Genomic DNA, 22,575 nt, shown 5'->3' with positions numbered 1-22,575 from the left:
AATTATTTGATTGACTTGTGTTGGGCGTGGAATATGAATGTTTAAAATGGCACAGATTAATGTTTGGTGAAAACTGCTCCGATGTGGGTTCGAACTCCGGTCGTCTGGATTATCATCCACCAGCTATCTCGCGCGGCTATCTGAAATTTAATTCAACAGCGGTTGAAACTTTCGAGTGCATCAGAATTTCATTGACATTTCAATATGATGTAATATGTTCTTTATTAGGATCTAATATGATTTACTATTTCATGATTTTCTTCAGCATGCAACACGATTTGCTACAGTACTGAATCGATTTAAATTATACGCCTATACGACACACAAACTGCATCAGCGTAATATACGCATATGATGCGGATTAAATATATTTTACGACAATGTACATCATAAAACTGATGTTTGTTATACCGAATTGCAACTTAATTTGATAATGGTATATAAAATCGAGTTTTTGCATTTTATGCGATTTCAAATATACACGACACATACTTTGATTAATATTATATGCGATTATGATTTATTCGGATTTCTTGTAAGACTTGGCACGTGCAAAGTTATACGATTTAATGTTTGCTGGGTAGCTTGTTCATTCACAGTTTCCGTGAGATATTTTTATAACACAGATTTCACTGAAGAAGATCAATGATATGAGAAAAAGTATATGAACGTTTAACTGGGCGGTACTCTCAATCGGTTTATTGATAAATACGGATAATTTTGAAATTATAGAATATGTGTTATTTAATTTAATTTTGAATGTATAGGTGATTGTATACACAAAAATATTCTTTCTGTCCATGTGGCCTCGGTCTATACCCCCTCCCCCCTCTCCGTGGATAAGCGTGGACATTTTCTCAACACCGACCCCACCAAAGACACACCCCCCCCCACCCCTAAAGTTGTCCACGCGGTATGTGGACAGACCCTAAGTTCTCACGCGGAAATATTGTTTGTGTAAGAGCGATCGGATACAATAGATGGGATTCGAATAAAGAGATCTGTTACCAAACGGTGCATATTTGCACTAAATTGATTCATTCTGGCTGTGGTAAATCAACCCTCCAATGTCATACAAAACTGAAAAAATTTCGATATTCATCCGAACGTTATGTTGTTACATTTGAGTAATATTGAGTTTGAATTGGAACCGAAAATCTGGCACCTCTGCCAGGGCACGAGCGATCAAAACATGTAAACGTCGACAACAAAGAGGAGTGTCGAGCAGGAATCCCCTCCGGAGCCCGGAGCTGTCACATTGGCGAAAAGTGTAATGTCACTAGTTTTTCACTGGAGCGAGCTACGCGAGTATCACTCTCCGCTGGCGAAAGAATAAAACACCAGCAGAAATAACTGTTCCGTACGTTGTACGCTGTGGAAACGGTCCGGGGATAGCGATTTTTCCAGCGTACATTGATTGATTTATTGATCGGTGGCCGCCAGCGTGAATAGTTGTCGAGTTTCCGTGTGAGGTTGTGATTTGTGGTATCGTTTTTTGGTATTTTCCTCCGCTAGATTTCGGGTCAATTCCTCCTCGAGTACGAGAAAAATTTCTCCATCGGGCAAGAAAAAGTTGCAGCGGTGGAATAAAAGAAGCGAAAGATCCACGGTTTATGTGCTCCGGTGTGGTGAGAAGTGAAGGAAAAGTGTTGTGTGGAAAAGAAGAGTGTGTGCGTCTTCTCGCAAGAAGATCCCGTTGGAATACTTCTCGTTGATCTTTCCTGCAACTGCTGCATTTTGGATGATTTTGGAGCAGAAAACGTAAAAATCAGTATTAGTTGCAGGAAAGCATTTTGAGGGAGAGAAATCGTGCGATTAAGTGTTGTATTTTAACTAAATAATTTTTTCACCTCCAGCGATAGTGAGCTGAATTATAAGAAGCCCACAGAAATTAAAAGAGAGAGAGCGCGAGAAAGAGTGCCGAAGAAAGAAGAGTGTGAATTCATCAACAATGTCATCATCCGGCGATTTTGGAAATCCGCTGCGGAAGTTTAAGCTGGTCTTTCTCGGCGAGCAAAGCGGTAATTAGCACTGATATCTTATTTACTCTAGCAATCGATTATTGGCCGGTCCAAGCAGGTGGCGGTCGTAGGTGGCTCGCATATTGGAAAGAATGGTGAAGCATCTCGGATCGCCAACAGGAAAATTCGCTATTGCTGCTGCGTGACGTGTAGCCTTTTTTTGCTTGGACCATGTAGTCTCTCTCTCTCTTTCTCCATCACACGTCTTCTCATCTGTGGGTGCGCTACGTTTGGGTTCCCTTTAAAAGCGAATAAATGAGCTCACGCGATGACTAATGTCCACGCGATCACCTGGCAGGGGGTGGGAGTTGACCGCAGTTTGTCAAAATTAGGCCTCAACTCAGCTGTCTGTGGAAAAGAATGATATATGTTTATAAGTCCATAATTTGATGGATTTCTTTAATTCGCAAGGCTGTCCGGAAACATAATGTTTCTGGGTGGAGTTTCAGAGTAGCATCCCGCTATTTCACCATTTAAGATTTCTCAAACTATTTATATTGAAGTACCTAATGGCACAAAAAAGTGCCAATAAAATCCATAAGACGAAGCGAGGTTTGTTGCGCAAATTCAAACCATTCTTCGTTGTCATCTTACCACGTTTAGTCTGTTGGAATTGTACGAATCATCAATGGTTTACTATCACTGGATATTCCACTTGAGTGCGCAACCTTTCGCCACATACCAATTCATTATTGTGCAAAAAGATCTCCAAGGATGAGCAGGTGATTCTATCATGTTAATTTCATTAGCGAAATGTAGGATATGTCAGCTAGGGGTATGTTAAAGTTCATACTCAGCCGAAATGCAGGAAATTCAGGAAATCTTTAGCATACGAGTTCCTGATTGAATAGCATACGAAACCGGAAACAACTTATTCCCGATCCAATTGGAATTAGCAAAAAAACATTGTCAAAAATTTGTTCCTAATCTAATTCTCGGTAAACTCTTTCGTTTTGGTTATGGATTTTACATTATCTGATCACAGGTATACACGACATTACAAATGGATAGTTTAATGATTTTGCTTTCATGCTGAAATATCTTTATTTTGTGTTTGCACCTCATTTGTTTGCCCATTATCGCGTTATTCGCGATGACCTTGTCAGACTATTTCTCGAATAATCAGGGTCTACTGTACCCGAGTAGATTAAACATTCGAGGAGTTGTATCCGAGACACGACCGCTTAGGACGTAGGACTAAGCAATCTTGTATTTTTTTTAAATTTGTTGGTGTATTATTTCGGATATTACTCGCGAATACGTCGAAATTTCATAAATAACTCTTTAATAAAAAGTTCCGGGGACCCTGAAAAAGTTTAATGGCTTGCGTGGTTTTGTAGAATCATTTCGAGAAGCAACGATTCTTTCTTGCCTTTGCGAGAAAAGTACACTAATTGGTCATATGTCGCAATTTGTTTCTTTATCTCAATGCACGCATTGCACTGAGTGTTTAACGAGAGGCATCTTCCGTACATCACCATTCAACAAGCATCAAACACGCGTCTAACAGATGCACACAGTTGCAGCGATAAAAGTAAAACATCGCGAGAATGACCGTTTATGAAAAATCGTTTCTCGACTCTCGGTCAAAACCGTCAACAAAGCTAGGAGCTTGTTGCATCAGAACAGAGCCGATGGGCACAAGAGCAAAAACGCGTTATTTTCTGTGTGTTAGAGGTAGGAAATTGCGTTACGTAGGGGGGAGGGGGTCCAAAATCCGGATTTTTAGCGTTACGTAATTTGTGCACGACGCCTAAGACGTAGTCCTACGTCAAAAATGATTGCTGGTTTGTCTTTAGATCTCGGAGTGCATTTGACACGATAGATCACAAAATATCACTAGCGAAGCTGAGTATTTATGGGATTTGCGGGATAACGAGCGGCTATATCTCTCCGTCAGACAACAATATGTAAAACTTAATAATGCCAAAATAATGGACTCAGAGTACAATCCAATTAATATTGACATTTTTCAAAGTAGTAACATTGAACCTATTCTATTTTTTATCTATATAAATAAAAATTGAAGGTCGAATGTGTTGTTAAGCGCAAAACCTGAAGAGGGAATGGTCCAAAATTTGAATTCCCATATGTTCAAACATTACAACCTGATAAGCGTTTTTAGTCCATTCGATGTTTGCGCTAACGAAATTGATTTTTGTTTGAAAGTGGAAATGGATAATCAGGCAAAATAACGCACTCCTATCTCTTCTATCTATAAAAATAAAAATTGAAGGCCAAATGTGTTGCTAAGCACAAAACTCGAAGGAGGAATGGTCCTATTCGAGCTGTCTCTATATTGTTGTATTCTTCTCCGCCCGTAGATCAATGTTATGGTGAGAAAAAGTTTTGTAATTTTTGAAATGCTTCGAGAGAAAGTTTGAAAAAAAAAAGTTGATGGGTCTGGACCTAGGAGCACGGACGGGATCTTGACATAGGACTGTGTGTAGTAATTGCAATTGAATTTTATCATTGTTCAAAATCTCTAATTTTTTCTCTTTTGATTCTTCAAATGGAAGTCATAAAAAACCCGTTTCCTGTATGAACTCCTATCCTTTAAACGGGTTAGATGAAATAACGTGGTAGAATCCGGAACTACATTTTGTTCAGAAGTGTACACAAAAATACCATGAAAGCCATTACTATTCTTTTCCTCTGTTTATTCAATTCATGCAGAAAAAGATAAAGAGTCATCATGTGTCATTTTTAAACACAAGTCTAAATAGTTAAGATCTACATGAATATGTGCATAAGTCAAATAAATCTATGACTACAGAAATATATTATAGATAAAAATAGCATTTTCTTCTTCGTTGCCACGTTGTCCGAAACATTGTTTGTTATAACTTTATAGCCCGGTGATGTATTTTGAACATTCTATGGCCATGAGTGCTCTCATTGGGTGCAAAGTTCTGCTTATATATAGGAAAGGAAAAGGAGAATGGACATGTGCATTTGAGGAAGTGAAGCGGGTTTTAAGGAAGACATACATGGGGAGCATAATATTAAGATCGTGACTACTCAAGCTATCATAATCTGATATGCGTGAGTACATCTTTTCGATTTTCTGTATCAGCAGCCAGTTAAATTCATTATTTGCATTTTTCATATGATCAAACAACATGCTCCACATTGTGACATCCTGGACCACAATTAAATAAATTGTTAGTAGCAAGACCCATACGATAAAAACGTGAATTGACGCCTTTGGTCCTGAGATAATAACGAGAGCAAAAAAAAATTGGTGATTGGCTTTAATTTGATATATCGATCATCTGAATCGGTCTAGTAGTTCAAAAGTTATGAATTTAAAAAAAAAGGTTATTTTTGGTAAAAAGAGGAAAAAGTTGATTTTTCAGACAACCCTAAAATGTCTAATATTTTGCGATAAAGAATAAAACTACCACTTTTCACGAAAATCTGAGAACCACTATATCGGTTTGGCATGGAATGGCTGTTTACATATATTTATATAGATGGCGAGTTTTGGTAAAAGGAAATTTAACAGGAAAACGTGAATTCTTTAAAGAATTCATAGCGTTGAAAGTCACTATAATACAGAAAGAAAAAAAAAAGAATTCATAACAGAAAAATAATTTTGGGCGGGACGAAGTTCTGACCCGGCGAACTATTCAAACAAAAATGTAAAAGTATTATCTTCCACATAAAGCCACATACAATGTTTTTTAAGCTTTAAGCGCAAAGGGGCGCGGTAGCGCTCATCTTGTTGTACGCCAAAACTGCGGGATGCGTAGGTTTTCGTCTTTTGGGAACATATTGAGGGTGCAATTTGAAAAAATCTAGATTCTATCGCATATTGCTCATCCATTTTTCGATGATTTTTGCATTCATCCATCAGTCCACATGAATATACCCAAATCATCGGCATTTCTGGCATATGCTCACAAAATTTGCTCCGCACTCAAACGGTTAAGAGATTTTAGAATTTGTGACAAGCAGAGATGCCAACCCTCCTGATTTTTCAGGATTTTCCAGACTTTCTGGCACGTTCTCTTATATTCTGACTAACGCTCTATTTTGCCTGATTTTTTTTTAAATGACCCTGATTTTTCCTGATTTTTGTGCTTACTTTACCAGAATAATTTTTTTTGTTTATTATCTATCTATTCCGAAGCGATTCGCATTCTCGGAGGTACAGTGTGCACATTTAGTGAAGGTGTGTCAAGGTGTGAAAGATACTTCATCATAATACCACGTCCGAACGCATCTGCCTTCGTGATATTTAGAGTAAAAGTGATTATTTGATGTTTTTAATGCAAGTAGTCCTGACTCCATTAACTCTCCACTTAATTAATCTTTTGTCTGTAAATTTCCACGAAAACTCCTCATTATAATAATTATTCATTATCAGATACAGTTTTTGTTCAGTATTCCTCACAATTTACGGAAAAAACGTGTCCCTCTATTACGTAGAATAAATATTCGATACGGAAAAGTAAATTTTCATTAATAATTTTGATTTTAAACGTGCCCCTATTCCACCTGAAAATCTACTATAATTTTCGCTTCACAATGACTGAACATGAAGTTCAATTCAGTCAACGCGAATGAACATTGAGGAAAGCGTTGCGCTGTTTTTTTTTCTAATTCTACTTCAAGGATGACAAATTTAGAGACATTTCGCTGTAGAAATTTCCCCGATTCAAAACACGTAGAAGAATATGCAATGTTGTTATACGCATCCAAACACAGCATTTTTAAACTGCTTGAAAGATGGTGAAAAATGGTGGAACAAAACTGTGAAATTGAGCCCAACCTGAGCTATCCTGATTTCTTCCAGATTTTTATTTTCATTCATCCTGATTTTTGTAAATAATAGTTGGCAACCCTAGTGAAAAGCAATGTACACTAGAGTCGCTTTTAACATAGGGGATGCGTGGTGCGTAAAAAAACGCAAAACAACGCGTAAATTACATATTCCGCCTGGAAAAACCACGTAAATTTCAAAATCGGTGTGAAAAACGCCTTAATTCCGAAATCCGCGTAAATGCCTAAAACTGCGAGAAAAACGCCGTGTAAAAAAATCGAGTTAAAAGCGATTTCAGTGTATTAAGTATAGGACAAATTTTGACCAGCGGGGAGTAAATTTTGCACTAATTTATCGTGATCCCTCCATTTATCGTTCATTCTGCTGAATCTATTGCCTTTGTTGCCTACAAATTGCGCGATGACGTTGTACTCTAAGCATATCTACCTTCATGTTAGATTTATAGGAGTTGCGCATCGAAATCAACTTAGCTGGCAAGAAATGAGGGAAAGTGAATTCGCAGCGATCATTTTATTAGTAAACACACGAAAGGATCCTTTCGTTGAAGAAGTTTTAAGAGCAAAACGCTTGAGCAAATGCTTGCCGCTGGATATAATTCTCGAAATGATAGAAAATTTTAGGATGAGATTTACATCTATTCCAGTGATTGTAGTACATTTGTCGAAAGATCGAAAAAAAAATCTGCGCGCGTTGTTTCCGTCGTTGGTCGTACCATTTCAGGTTTCGGCTTGTCTACTATTAAGCCCATTTGAGCCTTAAATTGACTTTGAGTACGTTTCTTGCATTTCTCGTAACTTTTTCTTGTTAGCTTCTCCACTTGCAACAAATGGTAGCCTAAAAATAAGACATCAGATAAATTTTGAAATGAATGAGAAAAACCTGTGAGCTATATACAACACACATTCAAAAGATTTGATCCAGCAATACAGAATCGATAGATCAAAACTGAAGATTCCAGCATTCTCGGGATTCTCGTGGACGTTAGAGCTGTTCATCTCCTTAGGATAGCACATAGCTGTTTCTTCCTCGTGGAATAGTGTGCTACATGCTTTCCTATCGAGCGTGGTGAACAGAAACTCGAAAGTTACCTGCAGATCGATACCGTGTTTGAGTGATTCTACTGCAGATTGATCATTCAGAATAAGGTTTGCATTCTTTTTTGCGAACATAAACTTGAAAGGTCTACAGGAATGTGTAGATCCTGGATGGGGATTTTGCCACAAGGTTTCTCTTAAGTCAACACCAATAAGTTTGATGAGCATCATAGCAATCAAGAACAAGAATTTATCTGTTGCATTTTAATTTGAAAGAATCCAAGGTCTTTAAATATTTGTAAAAATTGTTATAAACATGCTTCGAACTATCTTCTGGCAGATAAAAGATCAGATAGCGGAATACGCATGAAGTTCTGTTGTCTCACTTTTCAAAAATTTGATGATATGATGGCGCTGATCCACAAATAATTGAATATTTTTTAGAACCGCAGAAAACCACACCTAAGTCTTATATGATCTCAAAAAAGCATATTTTACAATAATTCTAAGGAGGTTTGAGAGCGAAATTTGGTGGATGTTCTATAAAACGATATCTAAAGTTTGAATTGTGATGTAATCTTTTTTTTTAATTCTTTGAAAATTCAACTTCTCCATTTCTCAAGAGTATTATTAAGAACCAAGCCACTTTTCCATTAAAATATTCTATACTTACCTTGATCATTGCATTCTAATTCATTTGATTTGATGGCACATAAGATTTGACTTTTAAAAACGAGTTGAAATCCTATTAAAATATCACAAAAATCTTTGCATGCAACAATCTTGCTAGAAGTTGACAGTTCGGCTGCTTTTATTAGTAGTTGTGATGATGTATCTAGCTTACCAATACTTGTTTACCTAGTTTTAGGCATACATAAACAAGTATGAGTACATCGGATCCCCGAAAAAGGCCATGGATAACAGCTATTAAAACCATGCATCCTAATACTAGGTTTGCGGACGTTTCTTATATAACTATCTCTACGAACACGCGTTATTTCGACGCAACACACATATAACAACACATAGGGAGCAATTTGATTATATACTATAAGTAAAAATTGAAAATATGTAAAATTGAGATTCACAATAATGTTACTTCAAAAAATATTTTAGTATTTCTTTTTTCAATACTCTTACTAAGCAACCGGAACCTTTAAAATCACTTTGCATTCTGACATCAATTGACATTCTGCGTTTAATTTTTTCTATTGTTGCTCTTTGGTACATTCCTATATATTATTCATATATTATTGGTGTTTGCATGTTTACTCAAAATTTGATCAAGTCAAATTGTCGCATATCCGTAGAGATAGGTATACCACATAGAGAATTTCGATATTTCAACACTTTTGAAGAAAATAGACTAAAATATACAGTAGAACCCCGATTATCCGCGGAATAGTCTAGCTAGGTCACCGTGGATCACGAAATTGTGGATAATGTTATAAATGACTAAAAAAGAGATGCAAACACAATATTTCAGCATGATAACTATGTTTTATCAATAGAGGAATCATTAAACTATCCATCTATAAGGTTGTGTACACCAGAAGTCAAATAATGTGAAAGTCATGACCAAAACAGAAATGCAAAATCCTGCACCTCACTGATAATTTCCGGGAAAGTCCATAACATTACTATGGAACTCGCTTTCGCGGATAAACAGCATCGCGGATCATCCGCTCGCGGATAATCGAGGTTATTAGGTTGGGGAAAAAGTTATCCATTATTTTCTCGTCTGCTGACATTAGTGGTCAATATCTCGCGTAATATCGATCATACAATTTCAAGTTCAGGCTCGTTGTAAAGGTGGCATTTCACACTAAAAAAAATTCTTTTGCTGTTTTTTGTTTGTTCTATTCAGTTGTGAGTTACAGGGTGTTAACAATGCACAATGGTCCAGGAGGTGCATTTAAGTGGAAATTAGCATTTAGAGCTCGACTGTTATTCTTTAGACAAAAACTGTCTTCGACAAAGTTGTTACACATAATAGAGCGCTCATTTTCATGTTATCAAAAAAGGGTGACCAAAATTGTCGATGAAATGAAAAATATAACTTTCTTATATTTATAGATAGAGGTAAACATAGTTCGACAATGTTGTAGTACTAGTGATTTGAGACATCTTTGTAGAACAAATTTTTTTTCTATCTCTTGAAATAGAAAAAAAAATTCTATGTTGCGTTAAGGTCACCATGAAAAAAAACTGTTTTTTGCTCTAACTTTTATATTTAAAATTCTACGTCAAAATTGTCTTCAAACGACTTTTAGAGCCTATCAATACCAGTATTCGCGATGCAGAATTCGTCAATATCTCAATCCTGCTCAAAGTTATTAATGGGTTTTCACCAAAAAACTCATGATTTAAATTTTAATTTACTCAAATACAAAAATAACATATCTTTGGAAATCACATATTATATAAAGTGAAATTTGTTCTTTCAAAATTCCGTCAACAAACATTTTTTATGTTTGCCCCAGAAAGAATGGCAATCAATTGAAGAGAGCGTATTTTTTGGGAAGAAATATCAATAACTTTGAGTGAAGTTGAGATATTGACAAGTTCTGCGTCGCAAAAGGTTTGTATTAGCAAGCTCTAAAAGTCTTTCCAAGACAGTTTGTATGTAGAATTTGAAATATAAAAGTTAGAGCAAAAAACAGTTTTTTTTCGTGGTGACCTTAACGCAACATAGAAATATTTTTTTTCTATTTCAAGAGATAGAAAAAAAAATTGTTCTACAAAGATGTCTCAAATCACTAGTACTACAACATTGTCGAACTATGTTTACATCTGTGTATAAATATAAGAAAGTTATATTTTTTATTTCAACGACAATTTTGGTTACCCTATTTTTGATAACATGAACATGAGCGCTCTACTATATGTAACAACTTTGTCGAAGACAGTTTTTGTCTAGAGAATAACTGTCGAGCTCTAAATGCTAATTTCCACTTTTCCTGGACCATTGTGCCACCAGAAACATTCAGAATGGGCCAACAGAAAAGGTGTTGTGTTGCATCAGGACAACGCAAGGCCACAAAATTCCGAGAGCTTGATTGGGATGTTTTAATGCATCCACCAAAAAAGTTCGGACCAGGCACCAAACGATTATCACCTTTTTCTCGCATTGGAAAATTTTCAAAGTGATAAGAAATTGGATTCAATAGAAGATTGAAAAAATCTATTGCTATGGTTTTTCGCTAATAATTACCAAGACCTCTATGATAGAGACATTATGCAGCTACCTTTAGAATGGCAAATTTTCCAACAAAACCAAATCGGATAATCCGAAGCATATTAAAAATAGTTTTGAATTTTACCCAAAAATAATGGATTACTTTTTCCCCAACCTAATATATTTACCTATAGTCATTACAAGAGATAAAATAAAAATTCGAAATGCGTCAAAACGACGCTTCCCGTAAACCTAGTGTTAAGGGGGTTTGGACCCCCTGCTCAGGTTCTCGATGGTTTTAGGTTCTTTTTCGGACATGCTACTATAAAGATCCGACATTTGCTTGGAATTGTGTTTTGTTTTATGTTTTATGATCTTCAATATTAACTCAATTCCTGGCATTGAAAACTCATGAATGAACAAGATTTTAATTTATGAAAATAGAAGATGTAACTTCGATGAAAAAAAAACAGTGTTATAATTTCACAGCATTCTCGTTTTTCTACAGTTGAGATTCATCCATAGACCAGGCTAGTTTCTCAACGAATGCAAAAGTTATTTATTTTACCCTCGTTTTCCCATGAACTGCTGCTGTGAATTGCTATCCATCAACATGCACCTGAAGAAGACTCTAGAAACAAAACCCGCCAACTAATTAACTATTCACTATTGTTTAGAAACTTTCTCTTTTCCCAAGTGTTTACTGTTTCTACTGTTCTGTGTTTTTCACGACTGTAAAAATCAATCGTCTACTCTTTTCATCCACAGTTGATCTTATTTGGTTTTCCCAGCGTTCATTCGTGCTGCAAAAAAAAGAGAAACCTGATTAGCGATGTCAAACGTTTCATTTGTTGGAAATTTTCCGCTCTATGAGTCGAGTAATAGTTCCAGTGAATGGGGTAACCCACCCACGCGAGTGCCGAAAAAAAGACATGAGGCGCCAACAAGGTTTCTAATACAAAAAGTTGCGTGGCTGCGCTAATAATATGATTCTGCTCTCACCCTTCAACCATACTCTTTCATCTAGCCACATAGTCCCATATTAATCTATGCTCTACTATGCTTTTTCTCGTTTCAGTCGGGAAAACTTCGCTCATCACTCGGTTCATGTATGACAGCTTCGACAACACCTACCAGGTAAGCGGCGTTCCGAAGGGGGAGAACAACATCCTGTCCAATAACCCTGCGGAATCCACAATACATTCTCGACAAGTAATGATGATCCATCAACAGTTGAAATTTACATAGCGACAAATAATGATGATCTATTCCCGCGGTTCGCATGGATTGTAAATCAAACAAACGTAAAGGGCACCCTCTTCCATTGTGGAATTCAGTAATCTTCTTTTTAATTCCGTTGGTGCATACAGAATCCTGAAACAGGATTCGATTTAACCGTTAGGCGCAAAATCGATTTGGGGAAAGATGAGTCTGTCGTCAGCATGACGAATGTTACCTGTCTCCTCCCTCTGTTCTTTATGTTATTAGGTCTAGCGGGATTCGGAACTATAAAATATATTTCCCAGATGATAAGACCATTCCACTCCCAATGTATTGAGGCTGGGAAAAGAAACCGGTCCGTGGACCAATTTCCTCGGACAACAACCACCGCAGAAGAAAGTCGATGGGGGATGCTGGCAAACGAGAAGGTACTCAACACCGTCTCGGTTGTTCCCGGTGCGCCAACTTCATGCAGCATGCGGAGGTTGAGGGAGTGGATCGTAAAAAAGCGAATGGTTATAAGCGAGAAACACTGACGTGTTCCGGTCGCTGGTGCTGCTGCTGTCGCAAGCTAACAAGAAAAGCCTAGTCCTGATGATATTACATCTCGTGAGAATCGTCCGGACTGCTGGAATAGGATACTACATTCGTCTCGATTCCAAAGTAGAGGTCCGAATACACACCGCATCAAGATCCCAACGAGTCCAGTAATGGTTTTATGGGGTGGACATTAAATAAATTTGATATTTTACTGCTCGCTACTGTGTCGCTGTCACGCTTCTGAACACAAATGGCGGAAAGAAAGTAAATGCATGACAAATAAAGAGACTTGTAAAGACCAAGTGAGCTTTGTACACTGAGAACGTTGTGAATGGAGAAAAAAAAATCCACGGTGAAAATGGTAACAGAAAAATGTACAATAAAAAGCAGAAGATGTATATCTTCTCTTTTCTGGGAGTTTATTCATTGCCATATATAGCTGCTGTTTATTAGAATTGTTTTATTTTGCAGAATTAAAATGGGTCATTGTTTAAGAAGTGCTGGTCTTTCCACTGGCATCGGCTCTGATAATTCTGGAGTCGAAAAATCAATTAATTACCTATGTCAATAGTACATAATAATATTTTTCCATTGAATTAACTGACTGTAGAACACTTTTCCCCGAAATAAACTGGAAAATATTACAAACGGATAGTGACGTCACCCTTTTGGTGGTGAATGATTTAAAGATTGAACACGTAAAAATCCGGACAGTGAAATGTTGTTGAGGCCTGAAAATACATTTTATTTTCCAGAGTTCAATGCACAATGGTCCAGGAGATGCATTTAAGTGGAAATTAACATTTAGAGCTTGACAGTTATTCTCTAGACAAAAACTGTGTTATGTTTCAAATTTTACATGCAAACTGTCTTCGAAAGACTTTTAAAGCTTATTAATACAAACATTTTTCGGTGCAGAACTTGTCAATATCTTAACTTTACTCAAAGTTATTGATATTTCTTCCCAAAAAAAATGCTCTTTTCATTTGTTTGTCATTCTTTCTGGAGCAAACGTAAACAAAGTTTATTGGCGGCATTTGAAAGAGCATATTTCACTCTACATGATGTGTGATTTTCAAAACTATGTTATTTTTTGTGTTTGAGTAAATTAAAATTGAAATCATGAGTTTTTGGGTAAAAAACCATCAATAACTTTGAGTAGGATTAAGATATAGACAAGTTCTGCCTCGCAAAATGTAGGTATCGATAAGCTCTAAAAGTCGTTCGAAGACAGTTTTGATGTAGAATTTGAATAAATGTAAAAGTTAAAGCCGAAAAAACACGTTTTTTATGGTCACCCTAATGCAACTTAGAAAAAAGCGTTAAATCGATTATTTAAAAAGACAGAAAAAAGCTTTGTTCTACAAAGTTGTTTGAAATAACTGGGGCTACAACATTGTTGAACTATGTTTATCTCTATCTATAATGAAAACAAAGTTATATTTTTCATTTCATCGACAATTTTGGTCACCCTATTTTTGATAACATAAAAATGAGCGCTCTATTATATGTAGCAACTTTGTCTAAGACAGTTTTTGTCTGAACAATAAATATCTCCCACAAAGTTGTTTTTTATTGAGCGCTCTCTATCTGAGTTGTATTAGGGTAACTATGAAAAAACGGGTTTTTTTACTTCAACTTTTATATTTAAAACTAGCTGACCCGACGAACGTCGTCCCGCCCAAAATAGATTTTTTGATTTGAATACTTCCAAACATCCACGTTTTCTAACTAAGTGAACGTTAGTGAGTCCAATCACTGAACTCTTCATTGATTGATTACCCTTTGACCCTTTACAATTTCCTTTCACTATAAATTGTCTAGTACTTCTACAAAAATTCGTCCTTTTAATATAAAATTATTTTCAGACACAATTCTCGTTCAAGATTCTTCATGTATTATGATGTAATTTTCGAACATGTGGGAATTCCATTTTCCGAATTTTCCGACCTTCCTTCAGAGTTTTCCGAAAATTTTCCTGTTTTTCTCTCCACTGTATTGATCTACGGGAAGAGACGAATACAACAAAATAAAGAAGGCTAAAATCGAACCATCCCTTCTTCAGGTTTTCCACTAATAACTTTAAGTAAAGTTGAGATATTGACAAGTTCTGCATCAAAAAATGTTTGTATTAGTATGCTCTAAAAGTCTTTCGAAGACAGTTTGCATGTAAAATTTGAAATATAAAAGTTAGAACAAAAAACAGTTTTTTTCATGGTGACCCTAACGTAACTTAGAAAAAAGGCGCTATATCGGTTATTTCAAGAGATAGGGAAAAACTTCGTTGTATAAAGATGTCTCAAATAATTGGAGCTACAACATTGGCGAAATATGTTTACCTCTATCTATAAAGATAAGAAAGTTAGATTTTTTATTTCATCGACAATTCGGTTTAAGGAACTAGATGAATACAAATTCGTCGCTTTGTTGAATCATGAAAAAATTGCCGACTTCGATGTCGCATTACCTACTGGGAATTTGAAAATGCCTATTTCATACCACTCGAAATTCGATGAAGCGAAGCTTTGTAATAAGCTGACGGTTCTTTTTAAATTATAGTCATTATTGAGATTATCGTTGGACAAAACCTGCATCAAACCTTCTCCGAAACAGCTGGGCAGAATGATACTGACATTGTCTAATACAATGGCATCCGTTGAAAGAACTTTTATTGTTATTCGACGGATCAAGCATTATTTGCGGTCGAGATCTGACCAGAAACGGTTATTCGGAATTATGATGATTACCTTTATGGCATAAGTCAGATGCCTTTATTTTATACGGAAATCATTGATCAATTTGCGCTCATAGTCGACCATAGGATTCTTTTGTTATACAGGCAAACCTGTTTTTGTGCGGGTGATAGAGACCGCACAAAAAAATCGTGTTCGCTAAACAATTTGAAAAAAAAACTTTTTGTTATGTGGTGGATAGGGACCGCATAAAAAAATTTCCTTAAAAAAATAACCCAAATCCTAATGATTCCATTCGTGATCAACATTCTATTTCCTTTTTTCTATTTCATAAGCGGCCTACTCACTTGCGCAGATCATAGAATGGGAATTAACTGACACAGTCCCTATGTAGAGCGATAAAATGCATATCAAGGATAGAAAAAAAATGACCGATGACTTATTTTTTTTAAAAATACCGCACAAAAAAGTCGCATCAAAAATTCGCATAAAAGACCGCACAAAAACTGGTTTTACTGTATACATAAATGTTGAGAAATAAAAATGTTAAAGTCTGTCATCGAAATACTGTTGTTTAATGTTGGAAATGAAATTGAACAGGTAGCTCAGTTGGTCACGCGTCGCCTCTGTTGAAGACCTGAAGAAAAATGAACAGCCGTTGACTTATAGTTTGGCATGAATTTCTAACCGTGGTGTCACTGTGATAGGTTAAGTTTCGATTGTTTTCTGATCTAGATGATCATAAGTTTAATTTTCCTATCAATAGACCTTATTCGTTTCTTTGCTTTGATGCTGGATTTTTCTGTTCGCATATTCTCTGTTGGCTTGTATATTGTTTGATCGAACTTAACTATAGAGACACTTCAAATGACCTCAACAGGAGAAATACTGACGGACACTAGACATATTATTGAGTCGACGGTAGTACCACCCACCCACTTATCAGATACGTATAAAACTTATTTGAATGCTCAATGGAAACCCCTTATAGAACCAAACTTCAAGTTTGTTTTTCTCGAAATCATAAAAGTGGCACATGGTCCGGTCTGAATTAACACCGACTAGATGATAAAATCATTGTGCTCCCGTGGCCGAGTGGTTAGCGTCATAACTAACATGCCGGGTGTTCGGGTTCGATTCCCGTTCTGGTCGGGGGAATTTTTCGTCAAAGAAATTTCCTCCGACTTGCACTGTGATCACGCGTATTCTAGATCTTGCCACTCAGAATGCATTCAAGGCGGATGCGAGTCAAACCAAACCAAGTCAAACCACCAATGTATCCCGTCCCACGTGCAGCATTTCACCACGTAATAACCTTTCGTGCCAATCCACTCCAACCCAAACTCTGGATCGCTCGACTATTGTCGATAATATATTACCACCCAAGATGAAGGCAATCGGTCTCGCATCGACTCTGATGCTGCATCGCGTGTTAAGACTGGATGCACTACAAGGCCCAACGCCGCATTCTTGAAAGTGGCAAAAAAGAATCAGGCTGACAACGACATGGTGTTTTTTTTATGTTACCCCCTTCGCACCGGAACAGAACGAAAACGACTTGAAGAAGCATATTCATGATATTGTTAACATTGACTCATCTCTATTAAAAATCCCCAAGCTAGTATCGCGAGGAAAGAATCTAGAAGATCTTTCTTTCGTATCCTTCAAAGTTGTCGTATCAAAAGCCGTATCTGAAATTGTCGGTGACTTTTGTACTGGCCTGATGGGGTAACCGTACGTATGTTTGAGCCTATCCAAAAAAACGGGTCGTCCATCCGTCACCTAACTGCAACTTACATCATCGCATCACAGGACGCATCGAATTAAGCACTATGGAAGACTCCTCTCCGTCTGGAACAGTCGTGCTGCATCCTGAGTCTAACCAGCAGTGTCCAAGTCGTCCTGGCTCTGTGTTCAGTTCTGGAAACGGGGTCTTCCGTGCTGCCCCTTCTGGCAAGTACGTCATACGTTGAAAATCCATCACATCGCAGCTTCTTCAACTCTGATGTAATGCAATACCACAATGCAAGGCTAACCGACCATTGTTATCACTCTGTACTCTTTGGTGTGCAGAGTCATCATAACCTGGGACGCAAACCGTTTAGCATTATGGGAGACTCTGAGCACCCCCAGCACAGTCGAGCATTTCCTGCCTGCATTCAACAGTCGTCTCAGGCCTGTGCTTGGGTCTGGTGGCAGAGTCGTCCAGCCTGTAATATCAGGAAAGTATCCATTGTTTTCATCTTGTTCTCCACATAATGGATCTTCGCGTTACAGCGACCATGTCCCGTGTAACCATAACACACTACTGAAAGATAACGTACTCATCTATTATCAGAATGTTGGAGGCATCAACACGTCAGTAGCGCAATACAGATTGGCTTGTTCAGACGCCTGTTACGACATCTATGAATTCAAGGAGACATGGTTAAAAAGCAGCACGCTCTCTAGGCAAATATTCAGCACGACTTCACAGTATATCGCACTGATCGGTCACGAGACACGAGCCCTAAAAGTAATGGTGGTGGAGTTTTACTTGCCATTCGGTCGACTTTTCAATCTCGACAGCTCCATCCACCGCACTGGTGTTGAACAACTGTGGATGTCCTTCACTCTACAATCAAAATCTGTTTTCATCTGTGTAGTATACAGAGTAGCAAAATCTCACACTCATTTTACTGACAGCGCGAGATATTGAGACAACAAAAAACAGGAAGTGGGTTATATCTATGGTATAACCGCAAGGGTGACGTAGGACTATCGTTGATTTAGAGATCATTTGTTTGAAGTTGAATCTAAATCCATTCTGAATGAATATAAATGAATATTTGGGAGACTTCGAAAACGAGAGCGTTACGTTGGAGGCACAAGGTTTTATGCATCCAATATAGGATACGAAAAACCTTGTTCTGAAGAATAATCTTCAGAAGCTAACCTGCTAACTGTACTTGATTGACAAATCACAAACCCAAATGTATTATATGGATATTTTATGGATAGAAAACATTAAAATAAACTCTTTCACATGAATGTAATTTTAAATTCCCAGAGGAACTGGCAGATTATTTTCAGTAACGATTAGATATTTCCACATTTTCCTCGATACTGGAAGCCCACCAGTGGTTAATACTAACTCGATAACCACCTGTTAATAGTACTTGATTGAAAAATATTTGGTCACAGTGTTACATGAATAGAAAACATTCAAATAAACTCTTTCACATGAATGTATTTTTAAATTCCCAGAGGAACTGGCAGATTATTTTCCAGCAATGATTAGATCTTTCCGGAACTTTCTCGATGCTGAATGGCATCCAAACGGAAAGAATTCTGCGCGTGTATGTGTCGATCCTTCGCCGTCCACCTCCTCCAGCACGTTAGGCAACGATGTTGTCTTGTCGATGTCCTCACGAAAAATGAATGTGTCTCTCCACCAGAATATCGCTTAAGTATGCTTTTTGTGTGTGATTGAATCGAGAGATGGTGTGGTTTACGAAGGCAAACTAGAGGGGAATGAACTCTCTGAGCTCGGAACTTTCGGCGACTGAGCAATAATCGATTGCGGGTGCATACAATATTGGATACGGAAATATCCTACTGATGGAAAAGAATAATCTTCAGAAATTATCCTGTTAATTGCGATTATTGAAAATTGAAATGATTGAAAAATCACAAAACCAAATGTATTTGATCACAGTGTTACATGGATAGAAAACATTCAAATAAACTCTTTCACATGAATGTATTTTTAAATTCCCAGAGGAACTGGCAGATTATTTTCCGGATCTTTCTCGATGCTGAATGGCATCCAAACGGAAAGAATTCCGCGCGTGTATGTGTGTGTGTTTGTAGCGGTTGCTTTGAGACCTTCCCGGGGAACCGTTTGTGGCATCACTCTCCTCCTGATGGATTCCCTTCTGGCCTAAGGTGCACAAACAGATTCTTGGTGACACCGTTCATCCGCGCTTTCATGATAAATGAAGAGCTTCACCACAACAGCGACAACATGCTCCAATCGCTGTTCAATTAGAACTGAGTGGATTTCCGAGCGGCGCTCACTTATATACCGATTGGTGATTTCAATAGCATGTTTTGAAAGCAAATTTAATACTATTGAAACAAGTTTTTGGATCAGAAAGTAACAAGTATAGAACGCGTAGACATTTTATCTTTTGAATGAAGTGTTTTTCATACCATTTCGTTCAGTTGTTTAGGAGCTATTAACGCTCAAATTCTCGGTCTCCGGCGTAACGCTTTCGTTTTCGAAACTTTGATTTTACACCCCGGTATAGAAATGAAAGACGTAGTCCTACGTCAAAATTCAATCACCAATGCCTCTGCAGTTCATGACAAATGAACCGAACTTAATTACATGCAACCGACACCCCGTCACGTGGAACATTTGGTTTTTGCATTATTCCCCACACTCATTCGTTTCACTGTCTCACTGACAATGAACACCCGAAATATTCATACGCATCTTCGATCAGCTGACAGTGGATGGGAACAAAACTCCATCCAGAGAAATATCATCTCACTGACAGATACGCGTTTATACGCGTGTTCGTGTGTATGTTTTCCTGGTATGTTTCTAGCCCCGGTCCCATTTTTGTGCCTCTTATTGCACACACATCGATGGGCAACGGCACACTCGAGTGCTGAGTTTATGGGTGTATGACCAAAGAAAATTTCACCAGGATGCAATGAAAGGTGATATTTTCGGCTTGGGCATTCACTGACATCTAGAATGGACTGATATTTCTGTCGATGGAACGAAAACTATATCAAAACAAACGTGATGGTGAGCCAGCAGTCATAGGCACCGCGGCACCGCGATAGAAAGAAGAGAAGAGTGTCGGTGGAGATATTTTGCACTGATAAAAACTGCTTTTCGATTTCAACATGTTCTTTCAAAATTTTGCATCCTTGGTAGTATACCTGCCTCCCGACCGAGTAAGAAATTCTGAATTGATAAATCAACACATAAATTCTCTCTTCTGAATTGTATCGAAGATGAGTACAAACGACGACATTCTTGTTATTGGTGATTTCAATCTATCTTCACTCAAATGGTGTGTAAACGATGCCGGATCCCTCTATACTCAATCCAGTTGCTGAAACATTGGACCCTTGGCAGCTGCCCTTCTGGATAGTTATAATACTGCAGGTCTCCGTCAACTAAATAGTGTATCCAATACGAATCATAGACTGCTCGATCTATGTTTTCTCAGTCAGGAGCTAATTTCCAACTGCTCAATTTCATCAGTATCGTCTTCAACATAAGCTTAGATCTAATCCCAAAAGTTTTTGGAATCACGTGAAAGATCAACGTAAGGAATCCGGCCTTCCTTCCACGATGTCCAATGGAGATCGAGAAATGTCTACCGTTGATGGAATCGCCGATCTGTTCATGGCACATTTTTGCAGTGTTTTCGTTAGCGAAGTGTTTTCTGATGAACTCGTTTCAAATGCTGCAAGAGAAGTTCTCATGCACTTATCCATTGAACCCCATCCTCATTATCGAGAGATGACGTTCGTTAAAACTGGTCTTCGTTCGTGGAATCCCCGCCTTGGTGATTAAATACTGTATAGACGTCCTAAGTACACCACTTGCAGCCACTTGCATCAATCTAGTGCAATACACATAATTTATAATCCGCCAGCTTGATAACGGGAAACAGGTTGATGCTGTCTATACTGACTTCTCGACTGCGTTTGACAAAATCAACCATAAGATTGCTGTTCCCAACTAGAGCGGCTCGGCTTCCATGATACACTCCTCAACTGGCTTCGATCTTATCTCACGGGTCGTCAAATGTCCGTCAAAATAGGCGATCATGGCAAGGCAGTCATCTCGGTCCATTCGTATTTCTGCTGTATTTGAATGACATTCACTTCTCAATCAAATGCCAGAAGCTGTCTTATGCGGATGATTTCAAGCTGTACTTTGTCATAAACGATCGTACTGGCGTAGTTTTCCTTCAACAACAGTTGGACATATTTGCTGAGTGGTGTCAAAACAATATGATGATACTGAATGCTTCGAAATGCTCTATCATCAGTTTCTGTAGGAAGAAATCACCCACCTGCTTTACATACTCTCTTCGTGGGCAGTCACTAACCCGAGAGTCTATTGTGAAGGATTTGGGAGTAATGCTTGACTCTCATCTCACCTTTATACAGCATGTGTCATATGTCGCCAGCAAAGCATCTTCTCTGCTTGGATTCATATTTCGCTATGCAAAGGATTTCAGAGACATTGCATGTTAGAAAACCTTGTACTGTTCAATAGTCCGCTCAACATTAGAATACTGATCAGTAGTTTGGGCGCCGTTCTACAATAATGCAGTCAATCGTACTGAGTCCATTCAGAGGAGATTTGTACGCTTTGCTCTTCGAAAACTACCCTGGAGAGGTCCCGTTAACCTGCCAAGTTACGAAAGTAGATGTTATTTGTTGAGCCTGCAATTTCTAAATGTGCGTCGAGACCTGTCTAAGGCAATGTTTATTGCTGATCTATTACGGTCAGATATAGACTTCTCCAACAGTTAAACGATATAGACTTCTCCAACAGTTAAACATACACATAAGACGAATAAATTTACGTTCCCACTCGTTTCTTAATATTCCGGCATCTCGTACAAACTATGGTGCGAATAAACCTCTGACCAGCATGTGTAAAATATTCAACAAATGTTATTATATATTTGACTTTAATAATTCTCGTGCTAAGACTAGTTTATGTTTTACGATATTTTATCACCATGACTATTGAGTGTATAACTTGTTTGTAATAATGTAATAATGTTAGTGTTATGTATAAGCCTGTTTAAGTAAATTGTATCTGTTGGTTTGAATGTAATCTGTTGATACAATAAGAGGTTTTGTGCTCTTACGGGCTGGAGCATGGTCTGCTCCGCTCCGTGTATGCTTTTTCCTCTCAAATATATAAATAAATAAATAAATCATTTGTTCGAAGGTTACGAGATCCAGAGGTATTTCCGGATATCTGAAATATTCAATGTCAATGGTATCTTAAATATTCACGTTTCTACTTCCATCGTATTGCTTCGCCTCACCATTGCGGATAACCACATCA

At 37.6% G+C, this 22,575-nt stretch overlaps 1 protein-coding gene across 10 annotated transcripts in view; it reads left to right on the top strand.

Annotated features, from left to right (window-relative positions):
• The first annotated feature begins 1,269 nt into the window (after window positions 1-1,269).
• Window positions 1,270-22,575, top strand: part of LOC129767473 (ras-related protein Rab6) — an 89,066-nt gene continuing 67,760 nt past the window's right edge. For 2 of the 10 annotated variants that reach the window (XM_055768422.1, XM_055768432.1), the window contains exons 1-3: window positions 1,279-1,670; window positions 1,857-2,021; window positions 12,101-12,159. In XM_055768422.1, the coding sequence (XP_055624397.1) occupies window positions 1,952-2,021; window positions 12,101-12,159 (129 nt within the window). In that variant the 5' untranslated portion in view covers window positions 1,279-1,670; window positions 1,857-1,951. Of the gene's footprint in view, window positions 1,762-1,856; window positions 2,022-12,100; window positions 12,160-22,575 lie in introns of all 10 variants that reach the window. The other 8 variants (XM_055768431.1, XM_055768426.1, XM_055768428.1 and 5 more) reach the window with 8 other exon arrangements.

The sequence above is a fragment of the Toxorhynchites rutilus genome, chromosome 2, assembly GCF_029784135.1.
Source record: "Toxorhynchites rutilus septentrionalis strain SRP chromosome 2, ASM2978413v1, whole genome shotgun sequence".
NCBI lineage: Eukaryota > Metazoa > Arthropoda > Insecta > Diptera > Culicidae > Toxorhynchites > Toxorhynchites rutilus.
Note: the sequence above shows the minus strand (reverse complement) of the source record. Positions and strands in the feature narration are given on the sequence as shown.